The 26848-nt window shown below is 45.8% G+C and overlaps 2 protein-coding genes across 2 annotated transcripts; one reads left to right on the top strand and one right to left on the bottom strand.

Annotated features, from left to right (window-relative positions):
- Window positions 1-653: 653 nt before the first annotated feature.
- On the bottom strand, window positions 654-5887 carry GJE1 (gap junction protein epsilon 1). The gene is made up of 3 exons (XM_083605761.1): window positions 5797-5887; window positions 3104-3286; window positions 654-1197 (listed from the first exon to the last, which is right to left on the bottom strand). The coding sequence occupies exons 1-3, from the start codon at window positions 5833-5835 to the stop codon at window positions 802-804; spliced, it is 618 nt and encodes a 205-aa protein (XP_083461887.1). The 5' UTR covers window positions 5836-5887; the 3' UTR covers window positions 654-801.
- A 4506-nt stretch (window positions 5888-10393) lies between these two features.
- NMBR (neuromedin B receptor) lies at window positions 10394-26410 on the top strand. The gene is made up of 3 exons (XM_083604143.1): window positions 10394-11271; window positions 21384-21732; window positions 23544-26410. Exons 1-3 carry the CDS (start codon window positions 10823-10825, stop codon window positions 23934-23936), a joined length of 1191 nt encoding a protein of 396 aa, XP_083460269.1. The 5' UTR covers window positions 10394-10822; the 3' UTR covers window positions 23937-26410.
- Window positions 26411-26848: the final 438 nt, after the last annotated feature.

Raw genomic sequence — 26848 nt, 5'->3', positions numbered from 1 at the left:
GGGAAGTGGGAAAGAGTGTCACTCTTCCAACTTCCTCCTTCAGCTCTATGATTTTTCAAGGGGGGGAAAGGGTAACCCTCCTCACCACCGCATGACCAAGAGGGCATATGGAGGGGGTGCAGTTCAGAGGCTTCATGGTCGCCAGGGGGAGACCTCAAGGGTACCATTACATCCACATGCATCCATGTCCGAAACATCCACACTCACAATATTATACCTGTTTACTTAGGAGCAAATCCTACTGAGTTCCATGACACTTAGTTCCAGATAAGCATTCTTAGGATTGCAGACTTAGACAAGGGAGTAAGCTCAGCAGGGTTTATTTCTGGGTTAAGGTGCTGTATACTCTTGCATGCTCTCTCTCTCTCTCTCTCTCTCTCTGTGTGTGTGTGTGTGTGTGTGTGTGATATATACACCATATTTTCCGTGTTTAAGACTAGGTTTCCCCCCTGAAAAATAATGTCCAAAATTTGGGGGCATCTTATACACGGGAGCCATCTCCCCCCATTTTCTTAAATCGGAGTCCCCAAAAATAGTCCCCTATGTCTTATACATAAGGGCATCTTATACATGGGGGCGTCTTATAGATGGAAAAATACGGTATATAAAATTTATGAGTAAAAAAAAGTCATAACGAAGAATTCCCTGTAGAAGTTTGCTGATACTTAAATACATATTTTTAAAATGCAACTTGACTTTGTTATTTAAAGAAAGTTAATTTTGCTTCAGATGGATAACTCTGCTCTTTGTACAAAAAATGTTATGATAAACAAATAGAAATAATTCATTATAACACTGAAGTTACTGACTATTCAAGAAGCCCAACCTTCTACACAAGATCTCAAAAATCTCTGCAATACACAACATAATAGTAATCACAGTAAATGTGTACATAGCAATAAGGAAGATAGTCTTTTCAAAGTGTTCTGGTACCATGCATCTGGTAATATTAAACTTTTTATCAAGGGCTCCTGCATCACATCTGTAGAGTGGATTCACTTGGAAACCAAAGAGCTGACTCTGAAGCCAAAAGGCCACAACTTCAAGGATGATCCTTAACAGAACAGAAAGAATATAAAAAACGGTGTAGGCAGGTCTTTGGAGGATATCTTCCTGAGCGATGCTTTTACATGCAGCATAAAGGTGGAAAATGGCTCCAGGTACCAGTACGGTCACTAGCTGTAAAGCCCAGAATACCTAAAGTGTAGCAGAAACTTGGCTGTCAAATCATTTATCACTATATTGTGCTACCTGATAACAGACATCAACCAGAATGTCTTGTGAATGCTTTTGTTTATCAGAGGACATAAATAATCTTAAAATACTACTTTAAAAATAGTATTCATATGAAAAATCACTGTTATCCTTTGCTCCAAAGCTTAGCTTCACAGTTCATTAACTTTTTCCTTTCAGCTGGTTCATTAGTATCTGCTGTTTATCAATTTAATGATAAAACCAAAAGGAAATTGTTAGTTTTCTGACTTTCTACCTTTGGAAACTCCCTTCCACGTGTTGCAGAAGATTCTGTGTCATGTTCCGGGACAGATATTTAATTCAGGCATGGACAGCTGGCAATACTTTTTGAATCATATCTTTGCCTATGGAATGAAGCGTGTACCAGATAACACACCCTATGGTCTCCAAGGACCTCACGTTGCTGGGAACATTGGTAGTGGTTGATAGGTCACCACCACACCTTCTCATTAAAGAGTCACTGTTAAGCTTCCTAAAAACTAAGGGCACAACCCTATATTCATGATAAAGCAACTGAGAGGCTACAGAATATGGCAGATGTTCTGGCATAGTGGTGGATTGCTCTGTGAGTCAGTTTTAATGCAGTATATTTTAGCACTTGCATGATTGATTTTGTTCATATAAATACTTCATTGTTGCTTTCATATACCAGTTTATTCAATTAATTTACTTTTCCATGCTTGGCTTTGCCTCCATTTCAGTGACCTTCATTTGAGGCAGAGTGAATGCCTCAAAACAGGCATAGGCAAACTCGGCCCTCCAGATGTACCACTGGTCCTGTTAGCTAGGGATGATGGGAGTTGTAGTCCCAAAACATCTGGAGGGCTGAGTTTGCCTATGCCTGCCTCAAAGTTTCAATTCCTGGCATGTCCAGGAAGGGCTGGGGAAGATTCGCTGCCTGAAACACTGGAAGGTCTCTGCCAGTCAATGTCAACAATACTGAGCTAGGTAGACCAATTTTCTGATTTAGTATAAGGCAGCTCCTATGTCCCTTAGCTTCTTTTGTGTTGTTTTCTTGATTGTAAGCTCTTTGGAGCATGGATTTGTCTTCCGATTTTGGAAAGTGGAGAGCACATAGATGGTATTGTACTAACAACAAGTGCTTGTCCAGCTTTGGGAAGGAGGCAGGAGGACTCTAGGACCCCGTCAGAGCCTGCAGTTCTCCTTCCTGGAGCCAGGGAAGTGCTGATCAGCCTCCTTGAGAAGGCGTCCTTTTCGGCTGTGTGTCCAGTGCTCCTGCACTTGTACTGCCCTAAATCTGCCTCTAACAGAGCATATGTAAACATCTGAGCTAAGATGCAGAGAACAGTGCAAGGAAAGGGTCAGTTTCAGCAGACATAACAGGTGTGTACCCCCGCTCATTCCCATTCTTCCTACTCAGGAGCATTCAGAAAATGCAATGAAAGTTGAGAATTTCAGGACGGACAAACAATGGAATTTGCTACTCCCAGATGCACTGATGGCCACAAAGTTGGACAGATTTAAAAGAGATGTAAGACAAATGTGTAGGTGGTAAGGCCATCAGTGGCTCCAATGCTGAAGGCAATATGCCTCTGAATACCAGTTGCTGGTGATCACAAATGGGAAACTGCTCTTGCATTCATGTTCTGCTTGTGGGCATTCTGATTGGCCATTCTGAGAACAGGAAGTTGGACTGCATAGGCCTTTATGCTGGTCTAGCATGTCACCACTTAAGCTCTCAATTGCCTGCCTGCAGTCTGAAGTAGCACTGCTCAAAATGCTACTATCTCGGCCTACAACTTCATTCGGTGCCCTTAAATCTTTCAGGGACATTTTGACTACTGTCATAGGCTACACCCTACCTTTTACAAGAGAAAAGAAGACTTACCGGTGGGGTTATAGGTCTGAATTGGTTGTAACAGAATAGATTAATGTCCCTCTTGTCTGGCTCACAGCTGAAGTGTAAGGCTTCATTGCCGTAGACAGCAAAACCCAAAACACCAAGGAAAAACATTCGGACTGAGCCAAAGAAGAGTGTGTGGAATTGACCGACCACTGTTGGAGGCCTAAGCTGTAAAGAATCACATGGAGGTTAAGTAGGAAAGAACGGGGAGCAGGAGGAATCAAAAGCATTAGCAGTATTCAAGATGTATCTTAATAATGTATATCTATATAATATATTTTGTTCAGAATTGCAGACACTTTCTGCACACCCTTCACCAAACATTAATCTGAAAGCTGTGTTGTACTGGATAACTGAGTCAGTGAGTAAACACACTGTCAGTTTCATTGACTCAAGTCAATCTAAGGCCAGCATTGATTTGAAGGGGGCATTTCCACATAAGAGGTGAGGTCTGAAGAGCCCCTCTTACAGTAAATGTCAACTGATTTTCTCTTCCAATCACAGTCCCTCTCTGACTGCATCAGCTGCCTATTGGGAGGCATTTTTTGGACCCTGGCCAACACATGTACCGCCATGCTATAGAAGGCTCCTTTCACAGAGATTTCATCTAAGGGATTATTTTATAAAGCTTCCCCTCCCCCTCCAGTAACCTGTGACTCATCACTCCGGGGACAACACCTATGTACTCCAGATCCATCAATTTCTAATTCCAGTATGCAACTTCAGAAACTGGCAACCTTCATACATCTAGCTGTTCCACACATACAGACCAGCCATACAGGTTCCCATACAGTGTTTCACATACAGTTCTGATCACAAATACAATGGTATCATTAAAATCAACTCTTATTTAGTCTTAAAAGTAATGTCAGCTTATATGCAGCATTTGTAAGACGTGCTGCAGAGCAAGAGGAAAATGCTAGTAATAAAACATGCTTTCTCTGAAGAAAAATGCCATTTTGTATGCTGGGGATGTTGCTTTGAACCACTGTAGTTCATAAATTGTTTGCGACCAACCCTGAAAACCTGTCCTCGTAATGAGATTATTATTCTTTCTCTAGCACTTCTTATCTCATCCATACTTACACATCCTTCATAGAAGTTCTTGATGTAATTTAAAGACATGTCTTGTAAGATGTTCTCCTAGTGCAATTGTGGTATAATCCCTACGCCTCATTGCCAATTTGCTGTCCTCAGGCTCATTCTGATGCTATTACTCTCTCCTGACCTTTCCTATGAAAAACTCTTGTCACTGCACAATTATAATTTTTTTTTATCTCTGGGGCCCCAATTAACCTTACACTTTCAGGGAGGGAGAAGAAAAGGCCCAAACAAAGGCTGTGTACATGTGGCCTGCCCAATAATCCCCACTGAACGTTGTCAGCAAAAACCTTCACCCAAACCCCATAAACTAGCAGCCGGCGACACAATAGGATGGAGAGCGTGCAACTGGCCACGGAATCCCCTTGTTGTGCTAGAAACACATGACCCTCCTGGCTTGGCTCCTAGGGCCTGTCCAGATGCCTGCTTTGCCCACCGTTAATGTAACATAGCAGAAACAGCAGGAGCTGGTGCAGTGCCCTGAGAAAGAGATAGCCCGGGAGAGTCATTATTTAATTTTCAAGCAGACTTTATTTTGGGCTGGTGCCACCCGCACTGTTCCTGAAAGCACCCCATGTGCACTGGCAAATGCTGGCTGAGCAGACAGACTCATTTGGAAGAGCTCCAGAAGACAGAAGAAAAAAGCCTCCAGAAACTACATTTGCCTTGCAACACATTCTGGGCAAAATTAAGTTTGAGGATGAAAACGTCTCAGCTAGTATTGGTGGTAGTAGTAGTAGTATTGAATTGTTATTATTAATATTAAATGTATTAGCTTCCTCCCCTCCCACCCCATTACAGGCAACTTACCATATGAAAGATTAGTAATGTGGGAGGCCATGAGGATTGTAGTTTGAAACGAATTTCAAGCAACAGGGAAAGCAATTCCCCCAGCCCTCTGTGACTTGCCAGGATTCCTTTTCAAACATCTCCACCTCCCAGGTGGCATCATGTTCTGTAAACCTCAACATGGTTCTTGAGATCTATGACCATCTCCCCTCATTACCAAACCGAATACACCACTGTAGATAACTTGTATGCTGCTTTGATAGGACAGCTTTCCTGAAAGCTGGTGGGAAGGCCAAACAGGCAGAGGGCCTTCTTGGTGGAACGCCCTCCCATCAGATGTCAAGGAAATAAACCACTATCTGACTTTTAGAAGACATCTGAAGGCAGGCCTGTTTAGGGAAGTTTTTAAAGTTTGATGTTGTGTTGCTTTATTATTATTATTATTATTATTATTATTATTATTATTATGTTGGGAGCTGCCAGGAGTGGCTGGGGAAACCCAGCCAGATGGGCAGGGTATAAACAAACAAACAAACAAATAAATAATAAACGTCGCCTTAGCTCCCTTACCTACATTGACCCTGCTCGGATCTTGGTCTTCCCTCCCTCCATCGAGGCCTCAGCTCACACAGGACCTCACAGCAAACTCTCCTGAGCCCTCTTTGCTCTCTGTCGGGCGGAGGCCGCCCAGTCCAGCTTCCCTGCCCGGGCTACTTCCCTTTCCCCTTCCGCCCCTGGAAGCGAAACCTCGGAAGCAGGTTGGACAAGAGGAGACGCGAGATACGCACCAGCCGCAGCCCCGGCGTGGCATTGTTGGGGGGCCCCATCCAGGCGCCTGCCTGCTGCTCCGCGGCGACCGTCCGGGGAGGCGCGTCGCGATCATCCTGGAGGGGAAATGCGCTCCTGCCCGAGCAGAGAGCTCCAGGGGCGGCTATCCCCCGCCCAGAGGACGCTCGCCCAAAGGGAGCGAGCCGGAGAGGGAGGAGGGAGATCCAGCCTGGCAGCAGTCCAGGCCGGAGGATCCCGTCGCCCAGCGCGTGGCTTCGGCTCTCCCGGGACGCTCATAGTTGCGCAGCCGGACTCAGACGAGTCAAGAAGGAAGCGCGCGTCTCTCACGACACTTTTATCAACAGCCAGGACCATGTAGTTTCTCTTAAAAAGCAGCTCCCCAATTCCAGATGGGCACGAAAGGGGGGAGGGTCAAAGCGCCCAAAGGGATCTGTTGGGACAGCCTTCGCCAGCCGGGCTCCCTCCAGATATAGACGAACTAGAAATCCCAGCAAGCCTGTGAGCCATGCAGGCTGAGGAGGGGGTTCTAGTTCAGCAACGTCTGGAAGGAAGGCAGCGGGTGTGCGAGCGCCGAGGGAAGAACAAAGGAGGGCTTCCTACGACCCAGGGCTCCTTGGGGACCCATTAAGTTAGGTGTTAAAATCCAGCAACGATTATAGGTTCGAAATGGATAGGCGCAGGTTCGAAGTCTTTTAACTCTTCCAGTCACTCTGATTATGATAAGTCAATGATCACGGGATGGAATGAAGACGCGTTAGTTGAGGGTGGGTGTGTAGCTTTTCTCTAAGGAGAGCAGCATCCCTGGGCAAGGGGAGTTTGCTCAAAGGAGGAGGAAGGATGGGGGACCCTGCGGGACCCTGGCGAGAGGCATCCTGAGGCCTGAGGCAAGCTCCCGCCTCTCGGTTCCCCAACAGTAAAGGAAGAATTTGCGTGAGCTGCGTCGCAGGCAGCAGCGCTCTTCGAAGAGAGTGCCAGCCGATTAATGCACCACTTCAATTCAATAATTTATTGGCTTAAAACCAAAGGTCAGCGCAAAACCAGGGAAAGGCCAACAAGTAGCAATAAAAAAAAGCAGCAAAGGAGAAAACAGAAGTATCTGCCTATCTAGCTATCTATCTATATCTATATCTATATCTATCTATCTATCTATCATCATCATCTATCTATCTACCATCTATCTATCTGTAGCTATCACCTATCTATCTATCTGTCTATCTTTCGCCATGGGGTTCCAGGATGGCTTTCTTATTGTATAATAATATACAAGATGCAGACGCTTCCATAGTTGGTAAGGTGTGATTTTGTGCGTGACGCTCGGCCCCCCCCCCCGTTCAGTGTAGGATTAACCCCCTACGACATCTTCCTTTTCACTGCAATACGACATTGCCCCCACCCGACTGGATTGGCTTCCTTGTGGCCTCATATCCCCAGTGGCCTCAGTAACCTCAGGTGTGGTGCTTGGCTCACTTACCTCACTCTCCTGAGTTCCTATAGTGAGATATCGAGATACCTCCGCTGCAGCTTCATCTCTGCCTCCCTCGCCCCCCGTCCCGTTGCCAGGGATCCTGCTCCTTCGACAGTAAAAAAGTAGAAGAGGAAGGGAGGGAGGGAGGGAGGGAGGAAGGAAAAGAAAGAAAGAAAGAAAGAAAGAAAGAAAGAAAGAAAGAAAGAAAGAAAGAAAGACGGCCTCGGAGCATGCACAGTCTCCTCTCCACACAATCCAAATTCTGGGAGAAGAAGTCCCGAAGTCCTGGTGATTTAAACCCTGGAAACAACACACTGTGATGGAAAAGGTGGGGACTTCGCGGCCCTCCAGGTGTTCGGACTCTGACTCGCATCTCCCCTGCCCATTGGCCAGGCAGGCTGTAGCCTAACAACATCTGGAGGGCCACGGGGCCCGGCGTTTGCTTTAACCTTAACTACACGAGAGGTGGGGCAAGTCGTGTGCTGCACTGCAGCGAGAGCGAGGCCCGCGTCTCTCAGGGAATCGGCGTCTCTCAATCTCCTTTGCCTCGCGCGACTGTGTGGTGTTCAAATGGCTCCTTGCGGCTCCTTGGAGGTGGAAAAGTATCGGGTGCCCATACACGCAATGCAGCAATAATGGCGACGGCAACGAGAGACCCCTCCAAATCGTGCTTAGGAGGATGTGGGTTGAGGTTGGACTGAAACCTCCGTCCTCCTGACCAGGGATGCCCTTTGGAAGGGAATTTTCCTTTGGCCTTTCTTTGGCTTAAAAATAACACTGCACGGGGATGTGGCATCGCTGGGATGGGTGAATATTATAAAACGAACGAAAAGTGCGATTTTTGGCAGCCGCCTGGGTACACCTAGTAAGCAGAAGTGAGTAATCAAAACGGGGGTGTAATTAAAGTCATTTCCTTGGCTTGGGGGTTCTGTCCGCTCTTCTTCCCTCCCTGTTATTCTGCTCTCTCGCCATTTCGACAACTCCGGCGCCAGAACGGGACAAAACGGCAAGTCCTTTGCTGGAGCTTTTGGACAGCGCTACGACCTGACCAAGCAACCCTAAGGGATGTTAACTCAGAAGTAAGTCCCATTGAGTCCAATGTGTCTAACTCCCAGGTAAGACACACCACTTCAGCGGCCCAGTTCTTTATGTTGGAAACAATGTCTTATCTCCATCACCCGAAACACACAAAAACACACAGGGTGACAGTTATTGATCGTTTGAATGTGTGGAAATCAAATCCGTGTGTATTTCATAATGACAAATCTGTTCCTGTCTGCAGAGAACGAGGGGGGGGGGGAGAGAGAAGACGCTTTAACACATGCGGCGCAATCCTAAAACCATTCATTCATCTGGGAGCAAGGCCCCATTGAACTTAATGGGATATACTTCGGGACAGGAATGTATAGGATTGCGCAGATGTACAGTATGTTTACGAAACGTGATGAAACGTGATGAACTGTGTCCAGAGTGCCTACACGTTGGTCAGCAGGCCCAGTTGGGGGGACCTCGGGGGGACCCTCCAGCAGCTGAGCTCCCCAAGGAGCGCTGCCGAGCCCCTGCCTGCGACCACTATGGCAATAACTCAGAATGTTAACTCAGAAGTAAGTCCCATTGAGTCCAATGTGTCTAACTCCCAGGTAAGACACACCACTTCAGCGGCCCAGTTCTTTATGTTGGAAACAATGTCTTATCTCCATCACCCGAAACACACAAAAACACACAGGGTGACAGTTATTGATCGTTTGAATGTGTGGAAATCAAATCCGTGTGTATTTCATAATGACAAATCTGTTCCTGTCTGCAGAGAACGAGGGGGGGGGGGGAGAGAGAAGACGCTTTAACACATGCGGCGCAATCCTAAAGCCATTCATTCATCTGGGAGCAAGGCCCCATTGAACTTAATGGGATATACTTCGGGACAGGAATGTATAGGATTGCGCAGATGTACAGTATGTTTACGAAACGTGATGACCTCCCCCTTGTGCTGCTTGTGGTCGCACAGCATTAGTCCTGCAGCTGGCAAGACCAAAAACTTTGCTCACACACACCGCGCAAAGACTGGAAAGAATCCTGTCCAGGAACGCTAAGGAAAACCGCAAGATCTCGGTTTGTAGTGTCATGCAGATGGCTCGCAGCTTGAACCTAGCCATGGCCATGTTTTCTCCAAATTGGGGGGGGGGGGCTTTACTTCTAAAAGCATATTCAGGAGTGCAGCCGAGATGGCCCCCGGGGTTCCCTTCCAATTCTATGGTTCTATGATGTCCCTGTACAGTGGTACCTCAGGTTAAGTACCTAATTCGTTCCGGAGGTCCGTACTTAACCTGAAACTGTTCTTAACCTGAAGCACCAATTTAGCTAATGGGACCTCCTGCTGCTGCCGCGCCGCTGGAGCACGATTTCTGTTCTCATCCTGAAGCCAAGTTCTTAACCTGAAGCACTATTTCTGGGTTAGCGGAGTATGTAACCTGAAGCGTATGTAACTTGAGGTACCACTGTAGTTTAAAGCTAAGACGGGGAGAGGCTCCGGAGTAATTTTCAGCACCAAGAGACGGACAGCTCCATTTCCTTGGCCGCCCCCGGACATTTGAACCTTCAGGCTGAAAAGCGCCTCCCTCCGCCCGGCGCTCTCTGTCACCCCGGCACTCTTGTGTCTGCCAGTTTGGGGTCTCAAGGAACATTCCTACAGAGCTTTGCAGCCCAGTCCTATGCAGGCTGACTCAGAAGTCAATTCCAAGGCAGTATGCATAGGATCGGAGCCTGGAAGCGCCATGCTGTCCACGTCTGCTGAGTTCACTAGGGCTTACTCCCAGGAAAGTGAGCCTAGAAGGGCTGTAGCCTTAGACGTGCCGTTACACCCGAGCCCATAAACTCGACCAGGCAAGTCCAGCAGCTTGGAAAACCTTTTGGGGCCGCAGCCTCCTGTGGTCACTTCCCCCGCCCCTGTCGCGGGGAAAGCCTCTGTCCTTAACTTGGGTGCTACGCAAAGGAGGAGAGCCGCCCCCTCCATTCAGCGCCAAGAGACCAAGTTGGTAGCTTTTCTCTAACTGTTCGCTCCTCCTTGCGGAGGCGGACCCTCGCGCGTATAAAGGGCTGGTGTTGCGCGGAAAGCAGGGAAAATAGACCCCGGCTTCTGCCGGGCAGGAGCTGTCCAACCTCAGCTGCTCCACGCTCTGGAGAGAGGAGCAGAGCCGTCCAGGCTTTCCTAGAAAGAGGAGCCGCCAGCATCGCCCAGCAGAATCGCGCGACTCTTTTCGCCTGCTTCACCTCGCAAAAGACCCAACAGGCTGGATACCGATTTCTTGACTCAGATCCTACCTAAACAGCACTTACTTGAACAGAAAGCCTTTGGGACTCCGGAGGGACTTCCTTCTGCAGAAGCATCCCAGGAAAGCTTGCCCCGACGGTCGTCTGGGTTGTCCAAAACCTGGGCTCTCCTTTGGAAGAAGAGACAGGTTTGCCTTTGAGCGCATCGTCCTGTGCCTGTCCGTCTGGGGGTGCGGGAAGGCGCAGAAGTCTGGGCACCCGGAGAGAGCCCCGTTCCTTCGACGGGCGAGGCTATGTCGTTCAGCTGGACGGGGCTGGGCAGCAGCGCGTCCGCCTGGGGCAACCTGACAGCGGAGGGCAACGGCAGCGGCGAGGCGGACCCGGCTCTGGGCCAGGCGCCAGAGCTGCTGCCCTCGTCGCATCAAGCCCGGGCGCTCTTCACCATCCGCTGCGTGGTGCCCTCGCTGTACCTGCTGATCATGGCGGTGGGCTTGCTGGGCAACGCCACCCTGCTGAAGATCTTCGTGGGCAGGAGCGCCGTGCGCAGCGTGCCCAACATCTTCATCTCCAGCTTGGCCGCCGGCGACCTGCTGCTGCTGCTCACCTGCGTGCCCGTCGACGCCTCGCGCTTCTTCCTCGAGGACTGGCTCTTCGGCGAGGTGGGCTGCAAGCTGCTGCCAGCCATCCAGCTCACCTCGGTGGGCGTCTCCGTCTTCACGCTCACTGCCCTCAGCGCCGACAGGTAAGACGAGGCGAGGGGCAGGCGGGAGAGGAGACTCCCGGGGAGAGAGAGAGAGAGCGAGAGGGAGAGAGAGAGAGAGAGGCAGACAGACTGTCCGTCATAGAACTGGAGAGTTGGAAGGGACCACGAAAGACATCGAGTCCAACTCCCTGCAATGCTGGAATTTATTTTGACAGAACCGTACAGAGAGACACTGAGAGGAAGAAAGTCACTGCCAGCCACAAAAGACTGAAGGGGGGAAAAGGAAGAGAGAGATTCTTTCAAATTTACCTGGGCTACTCCTGCAGAGGGCTGGACTAGAAGATCCTTTGGGTCCCTTCCAACTCCACAGTTCTATGAATCTCCCTTTGTCCTGTTGGGCGTATCGTGTCTTTCATAGTTCCACGAGAGCCAGTCCAATGGGTGAATAATTTTCCTGTCTCTGGTAAAGGAAAACGCTTTCTTAGGGGAATTTCTGTCCCTTGTTAAAGGCACGGATGCTCTGCTGAGATGGCCATCGGAGCAGGACTTCAGACTTAGTCTGTTGGCTCAGATGTAAGGTTACCCACCAAGAAGGGCTGGATTAGAGTTCTGCCTCCCTAAAAACTCAGCGCACTGGATCATGTCTTGACTGCAAGGGGAATGGGTCCCATCACATGTGTAGGAGGTGAACCTGGCCCTGTGCAGCAGGTGTGCTCTCCAGAATTCCCATCCATCACTGGTCCCACTGCCTGAGGCTGATGGGCATTCAAAACCCACAGCATCAGAAAGGCACCCTGCTGGCTGTCCATGGTCTGCAGTGTCCTTCTCTGGACCACTAATCAACCACAGACGATGGAAATGAACCACTGCTCCTGTGTGGCTGTGCTTATGTTGTAGCAATCCCGTTCTTAATTTTTTCTTTGGAGATGAAGCATCACTTAACACACACACACACACACACACACACACACGTTTCCATATCACACATAAATAATACGTGGAAATTGCTGAGACAAAGGATGGGGCTTGCTCACTCACCTGGCATTAAAGAGGGCTTATTATATTTCATTCTTCATTTATATGCCACCTTTTCCTCCAATGTTCTCAAGGTGGTGTACATGGTTCTTCCTTCCCCCTTTTCTCCTTACAACAACCCTGCAAGGTAGGTTAGGCTTAGAGATAGTGACTAGCTTGAGGTCACCCAGTGAGCTTCATGGCTGAGTGGGGATTCGAATCCCGATCTTCCAGGTCACAGTCCAACACCCTAAACATTGCACCACACTGACTCTTGACAACTGCATGGAGAAACATGGCCATCAGTCACAATATCTAAATGGAGCTTCCCTTGTTAGAGGAAGTGTACTTTTGAATCTCAGGTGTTACAGGGGAGAAACAGGAGCCAATGGTTGCCTTCGTGCCCTGCTTGTGAGCATCCCAGAGGCATCTGACTGGACGCAGGTGTAAACAGACTGCAGGACACAAAGAACTTAGGGAGGATCTTACCCTTCTTTCAAATCTGGAGTGCTGCGTTCAATTATGGGTGCCACCTTTTAAGAAGGACATTGACAAATTGGAGTGCATCCAAAGGACTGTGAGAGGTCCAGAACCAAGTCCTTTGAGGAGCACTTTAAAGAGCTGGGAATGTTTATCCTGAAGGGGAGCTGTCTTCAAATAGTTTGAAGGCTGTCATGCATGAGATGGAACAGATTTATCCTGTCATTCAAAAGGGCAGAACTGAAATCCATCGTTAGAAATCACAGGAAATAAGATATAGGCTCAGCACCGAGGAGAAATGTCCTAATGGTACAAGCTGTTTGGGAGGGGAACAGGCTGCCTTGGGAGGTGGTGGGCTTACCTGCACTGGAGGCATTTAAGCAAAGGCTGGGTGGCCACCTGTCAGGGATGCTGCAGGTGCATCTTGCTCTGTCAATCCATCACTAAATATTGGGCTAGCTGACCCCCAGGCTCCCTCCCAATGTTATGATTCTATTAAATATTTGGCTCTTCAATGTACTGGGAATGGAATCTTCCACTCTTGATCTGAACTAGACACAGTGTGAGCCGAAATTAATGACCAGAAATGAGTTCTGTGCGGTACTCAAAGGACTGGGATATAAACCATCCTTCCCCATTTATATAAAAAGCGAACCAGGTTGTTAATAATGATTAGTGTTCAGGACTTTATGCAACTGCTTAAATGCAAAGAAGAATCTCACTCCCTATGAGGTTGGCAGAATTAAGAATATACATAGACTCAAGGGAGAGTGGCGAAGATCAGCAGTGACCAAGCAAGCATTTTGCTACATGTACATCAAGTAGGGTTCATCAACAATGCTGGCACCAACTTGCTTTCTTATTGAAGCCGAACAAACTGTAGCTTAGGTAGCAAAAGAGGTTGCAGCATATATTTGAAGTCAGTGTGGGGCCACTTCCTTTGAAAGAAAAAAGTATTTTCCAAAGTAGCAAACCATAGAACTGAACTTTGAAAGGCAAAATAAAATAACATCATGCACAATATATGCCACATACACCACATTGTGAGTTAGTGGTTCTCCTTCAAAAAAGAGAGAGATGTCTTTTATAAATTGCCATTATCACAGAAACCAAGTGTTACTATACCAAAATGACTCCTGCCTTGTAGGAGGCCGAATGCCCTGCACACCCATGTTTACAAAAGCTATGAATGGAAACCAAGAAGAGTCAAATCTTCTTGTTCCCCTGGATGCTCTATTTTTGACAGCCACATGCTCTCTTCTGGGTAAGTGAAGTATCACCATATTCATAGTATATGCCAACATGGAAAAAGGAACCAGCCCTTTTATTTTGGGGGAGCTGTCTCCCGCCCTTGGTTTTCTGTCACCCTTAAACTGATCCTAAGGGTAAGCTGAGCTGGCAGTTTTCAAGAGGATGGAGATGCAGCCTTCAATTCCTTTATCATAGTCATTTATAAAGACATTTAACAGCAACAGGTCCAGGACAGAAATGTGCTGCACTCTACTTGTCAGGTTTTTTTCCAGGATGATGAGGAACTATACACAAGCACTCTTTGGGCTTGGTCAGCCAGCCAGCTACAAATCCACCTAACAATTGCCTTATCCAGTCCACATTTTACCAGCTTCTCTGCAATAATATCATGGGGGACTTTGTCAAAAGCCTAACTGAAATCAAGATACCCTATGTCTACAGCATTCCCCTGATCCACTCTTAAAAAAAAGAAAGAAATGAGATTCATCTGACATGACTTGTTTTTGAGAAACCCATGCTAAGTCATAGTAATCACAGCATCCTTTTCTAAGTGCTCACAGACCTCAAGGACCTTTCCTGGTATTGACGTCAAGCTGATGATACCTAAAACCTCTGGATCAGAGTTTCCCAACTGGGGGCCATATGGCTCCCTGCCCCCCCCAGATATTTCAAGGGGGGCACAGGTGAAAAATGCATAAATGGGGGCCACAGCATGAAGCTAGGGGGTCACAGAGGGAAGTGAGAAGCGAAGAGGGGAAATCATACATATATATTTAAATTCTGATTGGCTGGCTATCTGCTTGGCCAATCACAAGTGAGTAAGGGAGCGGCCCACCAGGGCCTAGAGCTCCTTTTTGCCACGTGGGTTTTCTTGGAGCAGTCCTGGCAGGAGAAGGCAATTGTTGAGGCTCCCATTTTGACCAATGTGATCCAGCCTGTGATCCAGAACCCCCAGGTCAAGTAAGTGCGGTGGTGGAGTGGCAATCGGTAGGGCTGGGTGAGCCGGAGCTGCTTGTTGCTGCCACCAGTGCTGGGCCCGGTGGGCCTGACTCTGCAAGGCACAGGGTGCAATCCACCCCAGCATCTAGTGGATCAGGGCCTTTGGATGTTGCTGAGGGGTGCAGGGCCCATTGGCAGCATCAGCCCAGCTCTGCAGGGTGCAGGGTGATATCCACCCCAGCGCCTAGCCAAGCGGGGTCGTCTGGTGCTGCTGACTTGGATCTTGTAAATAACTAAGTGTCTACTCAGAAGAATGTTGCACTGAGTTCAGTGGGTCTTACTCCCAGGTAAGGGTGCGGAGGGCTATAGTATTTTATCTAGGCAGCCAAGACTCCTCTAGATGACAAGATCTTTTTGCACCAGGGCAGTGAGGACCACTTGCTTTTTAAAATTCTCCCATATATACAGAACTCCCTTTTAGACTGTATCTGTCTAGACATTTTAGACTGTAGTCTGTCTAGACTGTATCTGTGCGCCTTTTAGACTGTATCTGTAGATTTCCCCCTCTGGGTCAAATAACTGAGGTGAAATAAGCATTGTTTACTTTTTATGATACATGAAAGATGGATTTCACTCAGGAAGTTCTGGACTCTCCTTCCCTGGAGGTTTCTAAGCAGCCTACCTTTCTACCAGTGGGGGGCATGGACATAGCCAGGATTTTTGTTAGGGTGGCAGGCTTTTGTTAGGGGGGGGGGCAGAACCTCAGATTTGTATTGATCTGTATTGATTTTTTTTTCTTATTTGGGGGACATCTGCCCTCCTGCCCCCTCTTGGCTATGCCCATGGGGGGCCATAAGAAGGAGACAAGGTCGGAAGGAGGGAAAGATTGGGAAACACTGCTTTGGATGGGCTCTCAAAAGTTTTGTGTATTATCCTTATCACAATTCTTCTTACTAAGATTTCTTACCTGTTCTTCACTCTAAGGATCCAATGTAGGTCAGAACAAAAAAATAATATGAAGATATGGAACTGTGGTGCCCTTAACATCAATGGTGTTGAAGTGGAACAGTAGTTCCCCACTACTACTTTCTGGGCTTTTACCTCCAGAAAGGACTGAAGCCTCCACAACACACTGCACCTCCTAGTTGTAGTACTGCCAGGCAGCCCAGAAGGCTCTCATGGTTGATGATCCTGCAAGATGCCAAGCGGTCCAGCTTCTCTGTATACAGCATAATGCTGTGGTCCTCCCAGAGGTATTTTGTTGCTGTGCAATACCCAGCAAGGTTGAAGAACGTAAGATGAATCCTGCTGGATCAAGCCAATAGCACACCTAGTCCACCTTCTTCTCATACTGGCCAGCTTTATGCCTATATAAGTACACAAGCACAACCTGATTAAAGAGCACTCTCCCCTCTCCCTGCTCCCAGAAACTGCTTTTCATATTTAACTAGCCATCTGCCATGGATGCTTTAGCTGAGTTTCCGGCATTGCAGGGGGTTGGACTAGATGATCTTTGGGATTCCTTCCAACTCTACAGTTCTTTGATTCTATGAACTGTCACATGGGGAGTGGAATAAAGTCAGGGGTATTTTTTTATTTCCATACTAGGCCCAGTTTCTCCTTTCTCCTTAGTTCACAGTGCTCAATACAGTATCTCATACTTTCCTTTCTTGGACACTTTTTTTTTTTTTGTAAAATGGAGAACCAATGTCAATCCAAACAAGGTTTTAACAGGTGGCAAGATTCTAGGATTTTGTCTAACTCTACAGAATCATTTTGTCAATAGGTGTTTGAAATTGTCAGTCAGCTGGACAGGCATTTTTGCTGAGTGGCATTCACATTATGTTCCAAACAAAATGAGATCCAAAATACATTTTGTTTTGTTTTGTTAACTTTCATTTATATATAGACCTAATTATTCTTTACATGGTCCTTTCCCACTTCCTTATTAATTAATTAGTCCTGGACTTTTTCTGTGTTGCAAGCCTTTTGGGAAAACATTCTTACACTCTTGTTTCCATGCTATTTAGAATTCATAGCCATGACTCATCAAAAATGTGCCTCCATCTGAATGCCAATTTCACTGAGAAATGGAAAGGCACGAAGTTCCACACAAAAAATGAATACTGATTGAACCTAACCACTTCTCTAGCCATTTCACATGAAGCCTTTCAGATTATCTATGAACATATAAATCGTTTATTTGTGCTGGTAGCAGGGTTGCATTACTTCCCTGCAATTTCCCTGTTCTTCAAAAGTGTCCTGTCGGAAAATGTATTTGTTTGTAAAAATGGGTATACTTAGAAATTAACCTCCAGAGTTTATAGAACTACTCTAAGTAAAGTATCCTGAAAACTGACCATCCGTTTTCCCTTCTGGAGATCATTAGTAAGGGATTTGTTTAATGGAGCCACACACTTACCTATCAAAACTCCCCCATATAACTAAAACGGCAACACTCACAAACAAGAGGGAGGTCTATCAGCAGGCTTGGGGGAATCCTGAGGTCTGCAGAAGTACAAAAACAAAAACATGTTGGGGAAAAGTTGGAGGAAGCCCCCAAACAGGTTACTAAAGACTGAGCATGCTCAGTGGGTATGGAATGTTCACTGCCTGCTGCGGGTAGGACAGAAACATTGGGTGTGGGAGGGACTTGAATGGAACCTCTTGCATGGCCTGCTGGAATCTCAAATGCAATTCTGTTGCAGTTTCCACTTGTTAAGATACTCGACATACTAAACATATTATGTGGCATTATCTCTTTCTCTGTGAATGAGTATTGCACTTTCTGAGTGAGCAGAAAGAAGAAAAGGAAATGAAAAGGAGACAGCAAGCATCTTTCAATAAGGATAGGTAATAGTTCATCTCCACTGAAGAACAGAGATATTTTGCACATTTCATTTATTCTGGCACTCTATGTATCCAGGCTACGGCTCTGAAATCTCCCCACAAATTTGCTTTGGCAAGCCTGTTTACTATTGCAGCCCTAGCCGTCAGCATTCTGCAATATCACAGGGAGACTTTATCTCATTCCTCCTTTTAAATTCTTGTACCTGCCACAGACCCTTTCAATGCCCAGAGAGGAAACATGTCGCATAGTCCCATGGCATCAATAATATTACAAGGTTAGAAAACCAGCCTTTCCACCATGACTGGCCTCACCTTTCAGCTATTTGTGCTTGCAAGCAACTGATATGCGGAGCTGACCTTCTTTGCTAGTAATTATGTCTCTAGGAGATAGGCATTGATCTTGCTTATCTGAGCATGTCTGCTTCAAGACGCTTGATTCGTCTCTATGCAATTGGAAGAGCCCGTGCACACAGCCAACTATATCAAACTTTTTAATGGCATTCGGAGATGCATCCACAGTGGGGAACACTGATATGCTGAAATATTTTCACTTCCTGGTCTGCAATGTACCGTGTCTGCTTCAGGGCACTGTAAGGAACTTGTTTAGCTTCCTGGCTTTGAAGTAGCCATGCCAGTCATGCGAAGGGACAGTAACATATTGTGGCTGCTATGCAGGGGGTGCTTCCAGGGGCTGTGTGGGGTGGCTGATGAGCCCTTCGTCTTTTGCCACTCACCCTGCAGATTACATGGTCATCTCCAGAACACAGCAGACCTTTTCTGTGACCTGTTTGCAGCAGTGCAAAGAAAACTGCCTGATTGGGCTTCCTAGAGCAAGCACAGGCTTTTCTGTAGGGGCTTCCTTTCAGTTTTCAATCTGCGTGGGGGATTCCTTTCTTTGGTGACAAGATTCTCTGCAGGACTGAAAGGCTCATGGTTATGTCATTTATATTTTTAGCTGGTGCGGGAGCCCTTACAAGTTAAAGACACCCTCCCCTTTCCCACAGACTTGACCCAGCTTGCTACACCCCCCACCTATTTGGGCGAGGGCAGAAAGCATACATTCCAGGGCTAAAACTGAATAACTACCTGTTTAATTTGGCCTTTAGATATAATGAATAGGGCTGTGCACAGACCCCTGATGCACCCTGTGGCCCCCATCTGTGGCCCCTGGATCAGGCCATTTTGCCTTTCACCGCACTGGGAGCCACCCATCCCAGATCTGTCCCTGAAGCAATTAGGGGGCAAGGTTAATGGAGTTTAAAGGGTTTTTATAAATGCTATTTTAGTATACAATTAAAATAGGATATGGAAAAGGTCTGGAGGGGTTACACCAGCATTCTGAGGGATCAGATACTCTATAGAGAGGGTGGGAAGGAGAGGTCTGGCAGGAAAGGCACCCACCCCCCATTTCTGCACAAAGATGCATCCATCCAGTAGGCTTCTCTTTCTTCTGGTTTCTCTGTATTCTTTTCGTTTATGCCTGCTTCTCCTCCCTGCTTGATGCCCTGCCACATGACAGCACTGGATGGCTATGGGCTTGTTGGTTTGTAGTGGGGGAGGGAGAGAAATAAGGAAGAATGGGACTGAACAAAGCCGGCAACCGTGGACCCTTGAATTCTACTCCAAGCCCTGAAAGAGCATGCACATTTTATGGGGAGCGAAACACTGCCTCAACCAGCCTTGAACATGGCACAGTTCCCTCCAAATAAGCCCAATTTGTCTCAGGTTTAAGGCCTTGGTTGAATTAGGGCTGAACACAGCCCTAATAACTGAAGACGTAAGAGTAATAACTGAAGACATAAGAGCATCTTATGTACAGATTCCGCAGTGCTCAAACATTCACCACAGATCAAACACTCCAGTCCCTTTGTGTAATAAAATGGCATTTGTGCCTGTGGCATGCATATTGTCACCCTGCCTTAGAACCAGCACGATAGCCAGAAATTTAAGTCTCCCCTGCTATTCCTAAGTGGTGCTCTTGGATAAGCAGGAGCATTTTGTACATCCCTCAGTGTTTAGGACGATTATTTGCATTTGATAGTTTCCTCGCTAGCCCGTAATATACTCCAAGGAAGGGTTTCAGCACCAAACAAGTTAACCCCCATGGTCTTCTGTTCATGAACATTAAATAGGAACACTGCTAACATAAGCTTTGGTCTGTAAGCTGTACATGCATACAACTCTTGACAGAGTTCTTATTTGCCCTTGTATGGCACCAGAGCATCTCTCTTGTGAGCATGTGAGATTTTGGAGCCTGCGTTTTTTCCTCTCTCCCACAGCGCTCTGCAAAGGGCTGTCTAGATTTACATGGGGATTTAGACTTACTAAGGGGATTTCCTAATCTAATCAACATGCTTATCGGTTAACACAATGGTTAATAAAAGGAACAAATCTCCAGCTCCAAATTCCTGGACATCATTAATCATATCTGTTAACACTGGGCTGGGAAAGTGTTTAAAAGTGTATTTGTTTTTGTTTAAAAAGAAATAAAAAATGTGAGGAAGAAAAAGAAAAGAAATTTTGAAGGCATTTGCTGCTTGAGGGCTGAAGACAAATAGTTTTCATTACACTTGCCAGACTGGGGTAGAAATAATTGCAGAGGGCGGGGGAGCTTGTCTCTGTTATGTGAAGCTGAAATGCATGTCCTTAGGGACCAATTTACGGATCAACTGGGGTTAGTCCTCCACGTAATGAATTTTCATGAAGGGTTGTGATGGCATTATTTCAACATCCTGAAGTGAGTCAAATGCCAACTGTACTATTGGCGTTAGCTGTGCTAAAGGGAAATTAGTTTTAATGTTTGTATTTAATTTAAAAAGGATTAATTTATAAAATAAAATGGATAAGCAGGCGATCAGGGCTACTTGAACGTTGTGTTCCATGATGTCGACGTCTTCTCCCCCACTCCCAAATGTGGTAAGGCTGTCAGAAGATACTCAGTGGTGAAGAGGTAGCACTCTGCACATGTTCATAGTTTCCAGGGGAAGGGTTGTAGCTCAGTGGTAGAGCCCCTGCTTTGCATGCAGAAGGTCCCTCGTTCAGTCCTTGGCCTCTCCAGGTTCTACTGGGAGAGATCCCCACCTGAGAACTGCTGCCAGTTAGTGCAGACAATGCTGAACTGGTGGACCAATGGTCTGAGTGTAAGGCGGCTTCCATTGTCCTACTATATTATTACTTCACAAAGGCATAGACATTGGTAATTTTGGTAGCTTGACACCCTGTCTGAGGCTGAAATTTGGAACCCCCAAATGAGTTTTCTTAATGATGGATCTTCTCAATCTTGTGCCCCTTTGACTTGGTACCCTGTGTGGGGGAACCACCCGCATCCCCCTTACATCCAGTCAATTAGACCCTTCTATACATTGTTAAATGTGGTGACTACATGTCTTTTCTGTAGCCAGTCACTTGTTCATTTGTTGCATTCTTCCCTGTGTCTTTCTCTGCTTCCAATTCCGCCCGCTTCCTGCAATACAGAAGCAGATGGGTAATGTCTCGTCAGGTCTCTTGAATGGACATACGAGGCTCCTATTTGTTAACTGCAGGAAGCCATCTCCTTTCAATAAAAGCTGCATTCTTTGAAAAAGAATTGACTCTAATTTTCCCTCATATGCTTTTAGGTACAAAGCAATTGTCAATCCAATGGATATTCAAGCACCCAACGCAGTCCTGTGGACCTGTATCAAAGCTATTGCCATCTGGATAATATCCATTCTGCTAGCAGTTCCTGAAGCAGTATTCTCTGAAGTAGCAAACATCAATGACGCGGATAACGTCAGTTTCAAAGAATGCATACGGTATCCCTTGAAGGATGATTTGCACCCAAGGATCCATTCAGTGATGATACTTTTGGTATACCTCCTTATCCCACTCACCATCATTAGTGTTTACTATTACCATATTGCAAGGACTTTAATTAAGAGTGCACATAATCTACCTGGAGAAAACAGTGCACAATCTAAAAGACAGGTAAGTGGCCCATATGTAAGCTAGAATCCCTTATGGTCATGCAAGCCAGGCCACTTATTATTTCAAAGTACTAAGTGGTTACTAAGGTATTCCTACTTATATTGTTGCTCATATATTACCCCTGAGAGCCAACTCCCTCTCCACCACCAACTTGGCTTGAGAAATACTGTACCACATTGACTGTCTGCTGAATGCCAATGAAAGAAGGATGAAAATATTTGCTCAAGGCAGAATTCCTGCCGGACTTTGTAATTTAGACTAGTCTGAACCTGTAGTGGATTTTCACAGGTTCCTGCAGCTTCCATTGCAGGATTTGCCTGGGTATAACATGATTCCCCTAGTGCCTAGGCCCTGCACAGCAATGAAATAATATTCTGTGTCAACATCAAGAGGCCTCTGCAAAGGTCTAGGGGGGCTCCTAGATGTCAGGGGCCCCCTGGATTCCAGTTATATTCTGGTTTGGAGCCCATTACTGATTCTGTTTCAGATTTCTCTGCTGTACTTTTCCCTACCCCAGCTAATAAGATACACAATAGTTGTTGCTTTTTACAAGTCTGAATTACATGTTTTATGAGAGGAGTAGATATTGGTTTAGTAATGGTGATTGGTTTCATGAAAATGAAAATGAAAACAGATGGAGTAGGCAATTTATACAGCCCTAAGGGAAGCATTGGAAATAGATCACAAACCAGTGGACTGTAGATAATTTGCACACAGCTATTATAGGCTACTGCTTTGAGCACTCTTCATTAGAAGTAAAGTCCACCCAAATCAATGTGTCTTGTACCAAGAGGAACTGCTGTGGAATAATGTATTTGGACAAATACAATTTGCATGAAATTTTTATAAAATTCTCATATTTGTGAACAAAGTTAATATAAGACTATATTTATTAGTAGAATGTGCTGCACTATTCCACAATAAAAAAATTGCAGGACTTCACTTTTTTGGACCCATTTAGGCCAATGGAAAACTATCCTGTAAATGGCAAGAAACCCTCAGAAAAGGGCTATTTCTTTACCTTTGTCCTTCTACTGAGTTCTCATCAGTCTATAAACAATTGTTGGATGGTCCAGTGCTGCATACACAGCGATTCTTGTCTAATTATGCCTCCGTGTGTGTCCTCTAGTGCAGACTTCTTCATTTTTGGGTTCCAAGGTGTTGTACTCTCGACTTGCATCATCCATGACCATTCTTGTGGGTGATGGGAGTTGTGGTCCAGCAATATCTGGGGACCCAATGTTGAAAATGTCTGCTCTAACAGAAGTTTGGCAGAAGTTGTGCTTTGACCTTTTTGGGATGGGTGGAAGAACTGCATCAAAGGATGCCCCATGCTCCCTTTTAACAGGCAGTTGGTGAAATTAAAGATACAGTGCTTGAACGCCTTGGTACTCGTCTGTTTTGGCTCCCAAACGCCGCAAACCTGGAAGTAAGTGTTCCTGTTTGAGAACATTTTTTTGGAAGCTGAACGTCTGACACGGCCTCTGTGGCTTCCAACTGAGTGCCGGAAGCTCCTGCAGCCAATCAGAAGCCACGCCTTAGTTTTTGAACTTTTCAGAAGTCAAACGGACTTCTGGAATGGATTCTGTTCGAGAACCAAGGTACGACTGTACAGTAGAATGATATGAAGTAGAATATGCAGCTTAATGGATCTGTACTTGAAAACATCTTAGAACTTATTAATGCAAACGGGTTTCATTGCCTTCTGATGCTACTCACTTTACTAATTGTATACGAATGCATTGTGAAAGCTCATGTGGAGCATAACATTGTACTGTGACTGATTATTTCTGCTCACTTCATCTTTTTAGATGGAAACACGAAAGCGCCTGGCCAAAATTGTGCTGGTCTTCGTTGGGCTTTTTGCAGTATGCTGGTTGCCTACCCATGTCCTATACATGTACCGGTCCTTTAACTACATGAAGATCGACCCATCACTTGGCCATATGGTTGTTACGTTGGTAGCCCGAGTGCTCAGCTTCTGCAATTCTTGCGTAAACCCATTTGCCCTCTACTTCCTCAGCGAGAGCTTCAGGCGGCATTTCAACAGTCAGCTTTGCTGTCGCATGATGCCTCGTCCACAGAGATCTGCCAGCTACCTGCACAGTTCCTCGGCCATTCGAATGACTTCAATGGAGAATGCCAGGAACACTGTTACCATGACAACACTACTGAATGGACACAAACAAGATATAGCATTGTGATTTAACCAGTGCATTGAATGAGCTTGGATTGAGCTGGGTTTAAGCTATATATTTTTGTTGCCAATCAAAATTCCTTAAAACAGAAAATTGATGAGCAGTCCCTGATCTAGGGATGATTGTTTTAAAATTTATCTTCATGTTGGTTTTGTAGGAATTAGGAATATTATTCCTCACTTAAAAGGGTATTTGGTTGGTTGGAATTGCTGAACATAAAGAAAAACGCACACTATAAAAAGAAACATGCATGATAGGTTGTTTTTTAAGAAAGGAAAAAGTATTGACGTACTTAAATGATAACTTGAAGGTGGGGACGCTTTGGAAACTGTGGCTGGGTTTAATATCTTCTCACAAAAGATTATCCTCTCAATCCAGAAAATAAGATATGTATACTCTGTTAATGTGCATGTATATCAATTTGTAGCTTCACATAGCTATGCTTCTCCAGTCACCATTGAAGATACACATATCTAATGAGGATGGGAAAATACATTCTGATTCAGGTCACAAGCCATGTAGAACAAAGCAGGATTAGAGATGGATCAGTGCCTATATATGCAAACTGGACAGCTACATATTATGCACGGTAAGGTTAGGTAGCACTGATAAATTAGGAACATGCACTAGGATTATTGGCTCTTGATTCTGCCTATGGGGCACAGTGTTAACCAACTGCAAACTGTCATCATAAAGGCTAATTCTTCTCACCCACTGCACATGCTAAGATTTTAGGTGTATCCAACAGGTGAAGCAGTTTGATCATTTTGCCAGAAGGATAGATTGCCTGATGGCTACAATGAGCTGTGCAAGCTTTTTATAACACCTCAGCTTACAAAAAATCCACACCACTCATTATTTCACTTTGCTTCATTTCTCTGGCTTGCCAGCTCCTCGTCCTTCCAACCTCATCTGATACCATCACACGTTTTATTTGTTTTACCGCATTATGTTTTGCACCAGAGAGCAGTGAACATCTGTGGTCATTTAACAATGAACGAATGAATAAATGGATGGTTATAAATAATTCATTGAGAACAACGCTGTTAAGTGTACCTAACTCTGACAGACAGGCTCCTCTGTTGCGACGCAGGTAATTTCACACGTGCGTCATTTTTCGGAAAGTCTACGGCTCTTTTTAAGGCCTTAAAAATTTAAATGCCTCTTTCTCTGTGTTCCATTTTAAGCAATGTCAAATCCCGCCTTGGTGTTCCTCCCCATCTCTTAGATGAATAGTCCCATACACTGTTGGTCAGAAAGGATTGTGGCATGCAACCATTCTTAGCGTGCTGAAACTATCAGGTACCCTCAGAACACTAGAAAGTCTCTTCTTCTAAAAGACACTTGGTGGACTCAGCACACCGATTGAAATTAGAGCTCTTCTCACCACAGGATCCCATCTATAGCAATGTTTTGCAATATCTCCAGTGGACAATATTGCACAATGTCCTGGCCAAAAGCACCTTTCATGCTAAGGCAATTTATCTCACCTCTCAGCCCTAAATCCATCCATCTCACTTTTTAGGGCTTGCTAAGTCCTCCTGGCCCTCTGAATCTGCCCCACTACCTTTCTCTCTTCACTATCTTGTCAGATTCCTCTGCATTTATGCCACCTCTTCTGGTAGCCTTTGTCTCACTAGCAACTCCATTGATCTCGACTCCTTTCCCTCTAACCTCCACTCAGCACAAGGGGCTGGAGTCAGTAGGGGGATGCAGTGTTGGGGTGGGACTGCTGAAGGGACATGGCATCAATGGAGGGATGGGGCTGGTGGAGGAGCATGGCATCAGTGTGGGCCTAGCAACACCCCAGTTCATTTTCTACTCACAAAGCCCCTATATGTGTATAAAACATACAGAGGACAGCAGCATTTTTGAGGTCAATAACACGTGTCATTTCAGCGTTGGGATGTTGCCAAACATTTCTGGCCAGAGTGTTCCTTGGTGAAAGCAGCATCTTTAATAGGAAGGAATGGCCAGCTTTAATGATTGCCATTTATTAACAGCCCCTCTCTTCTTTCATTTTCTGTGGCCTGAGCAGCTTGAGCAAAGTTATTCCCATGGATGGATGGAGCATGAGCTAAATGGGTGCAAAGTATGATGAGGGTAGAAGAGACTGAAAAGGTGTGACCCTCAGATCTTGGCAGAAGACAAAAACACAACAGCAACCAACATTGTCACAGCTGTGCATTTATAGCTCCTCGTGGACAGGAAATGAGCACATCTTGACTGCATTGAACTGCAAACATCTTGTCCCAAGTTCAATGTGAGCAAAATAAATGGGTTTTCCATGCTGTGTGACATCTGTGAATTGTCATCGCCCTGAAGTTCTATGGAAAGTTTTTAATTGTTGTGTTGGTATAAAATGGTGTCTTGTCTTTCCCCATCACTGTAGCTTGTGGTTCAGTAAAGTTTGTCAATGTTCAGATTTATATGTGAGCTGACTCTATATACTAATAATAATAAATTAAGCATGGACGGACTGTTCTCTATTAGCAAGTTTGCTACAAAGCACACACACACACACACACACACACACACACACACTTAATAAATCCCAATCTGGAAATATTTAGTTGCACTTAAGGCTGAAATCCTATGCCCTGTCTTGAACAAAGTGGGACTTACTTCTGAGTAAATGAGTAAACATGTATAGGGTTGAGCTGCATGTCCCATTGAAGACTGTGATAAACCTGCTGCAGCTAGAGATGCTGGATGCTTGGGTCCAGTTATAAGTTTCCAGGTCTCCTCTCAGAGGAGAAATGATCATAAATGGAGCCCCTCAGACCACACAAACTCCTCTCCCTTATCCAACAATGGCAGCAACAGCAATGTTCATGGAAAGACAGGGAGAGCTGATCTCTTTTTGCTTAGCCTCTAATGCACCAATGCGGGAGGTGGGGAACACTGGATCTAGACAC

Source organism: Podarcis filfolensis (assembly GCF_964270895.1).
Source record: "Podarcis filfolensis genome assembly, chromosome: 3".
Taxonomy (NCBI): Eukaryota; Metazoa; Chordata; class Lepidosauria; order Squamata; family Lacertidae; genus Podarcis; species Podarcis filfolensis.
The sequence above is the reverse complement of the archived record's forward strand: the minus strand, read 5'-3'. Positions and strand labels throughout refer to the sequence as shown.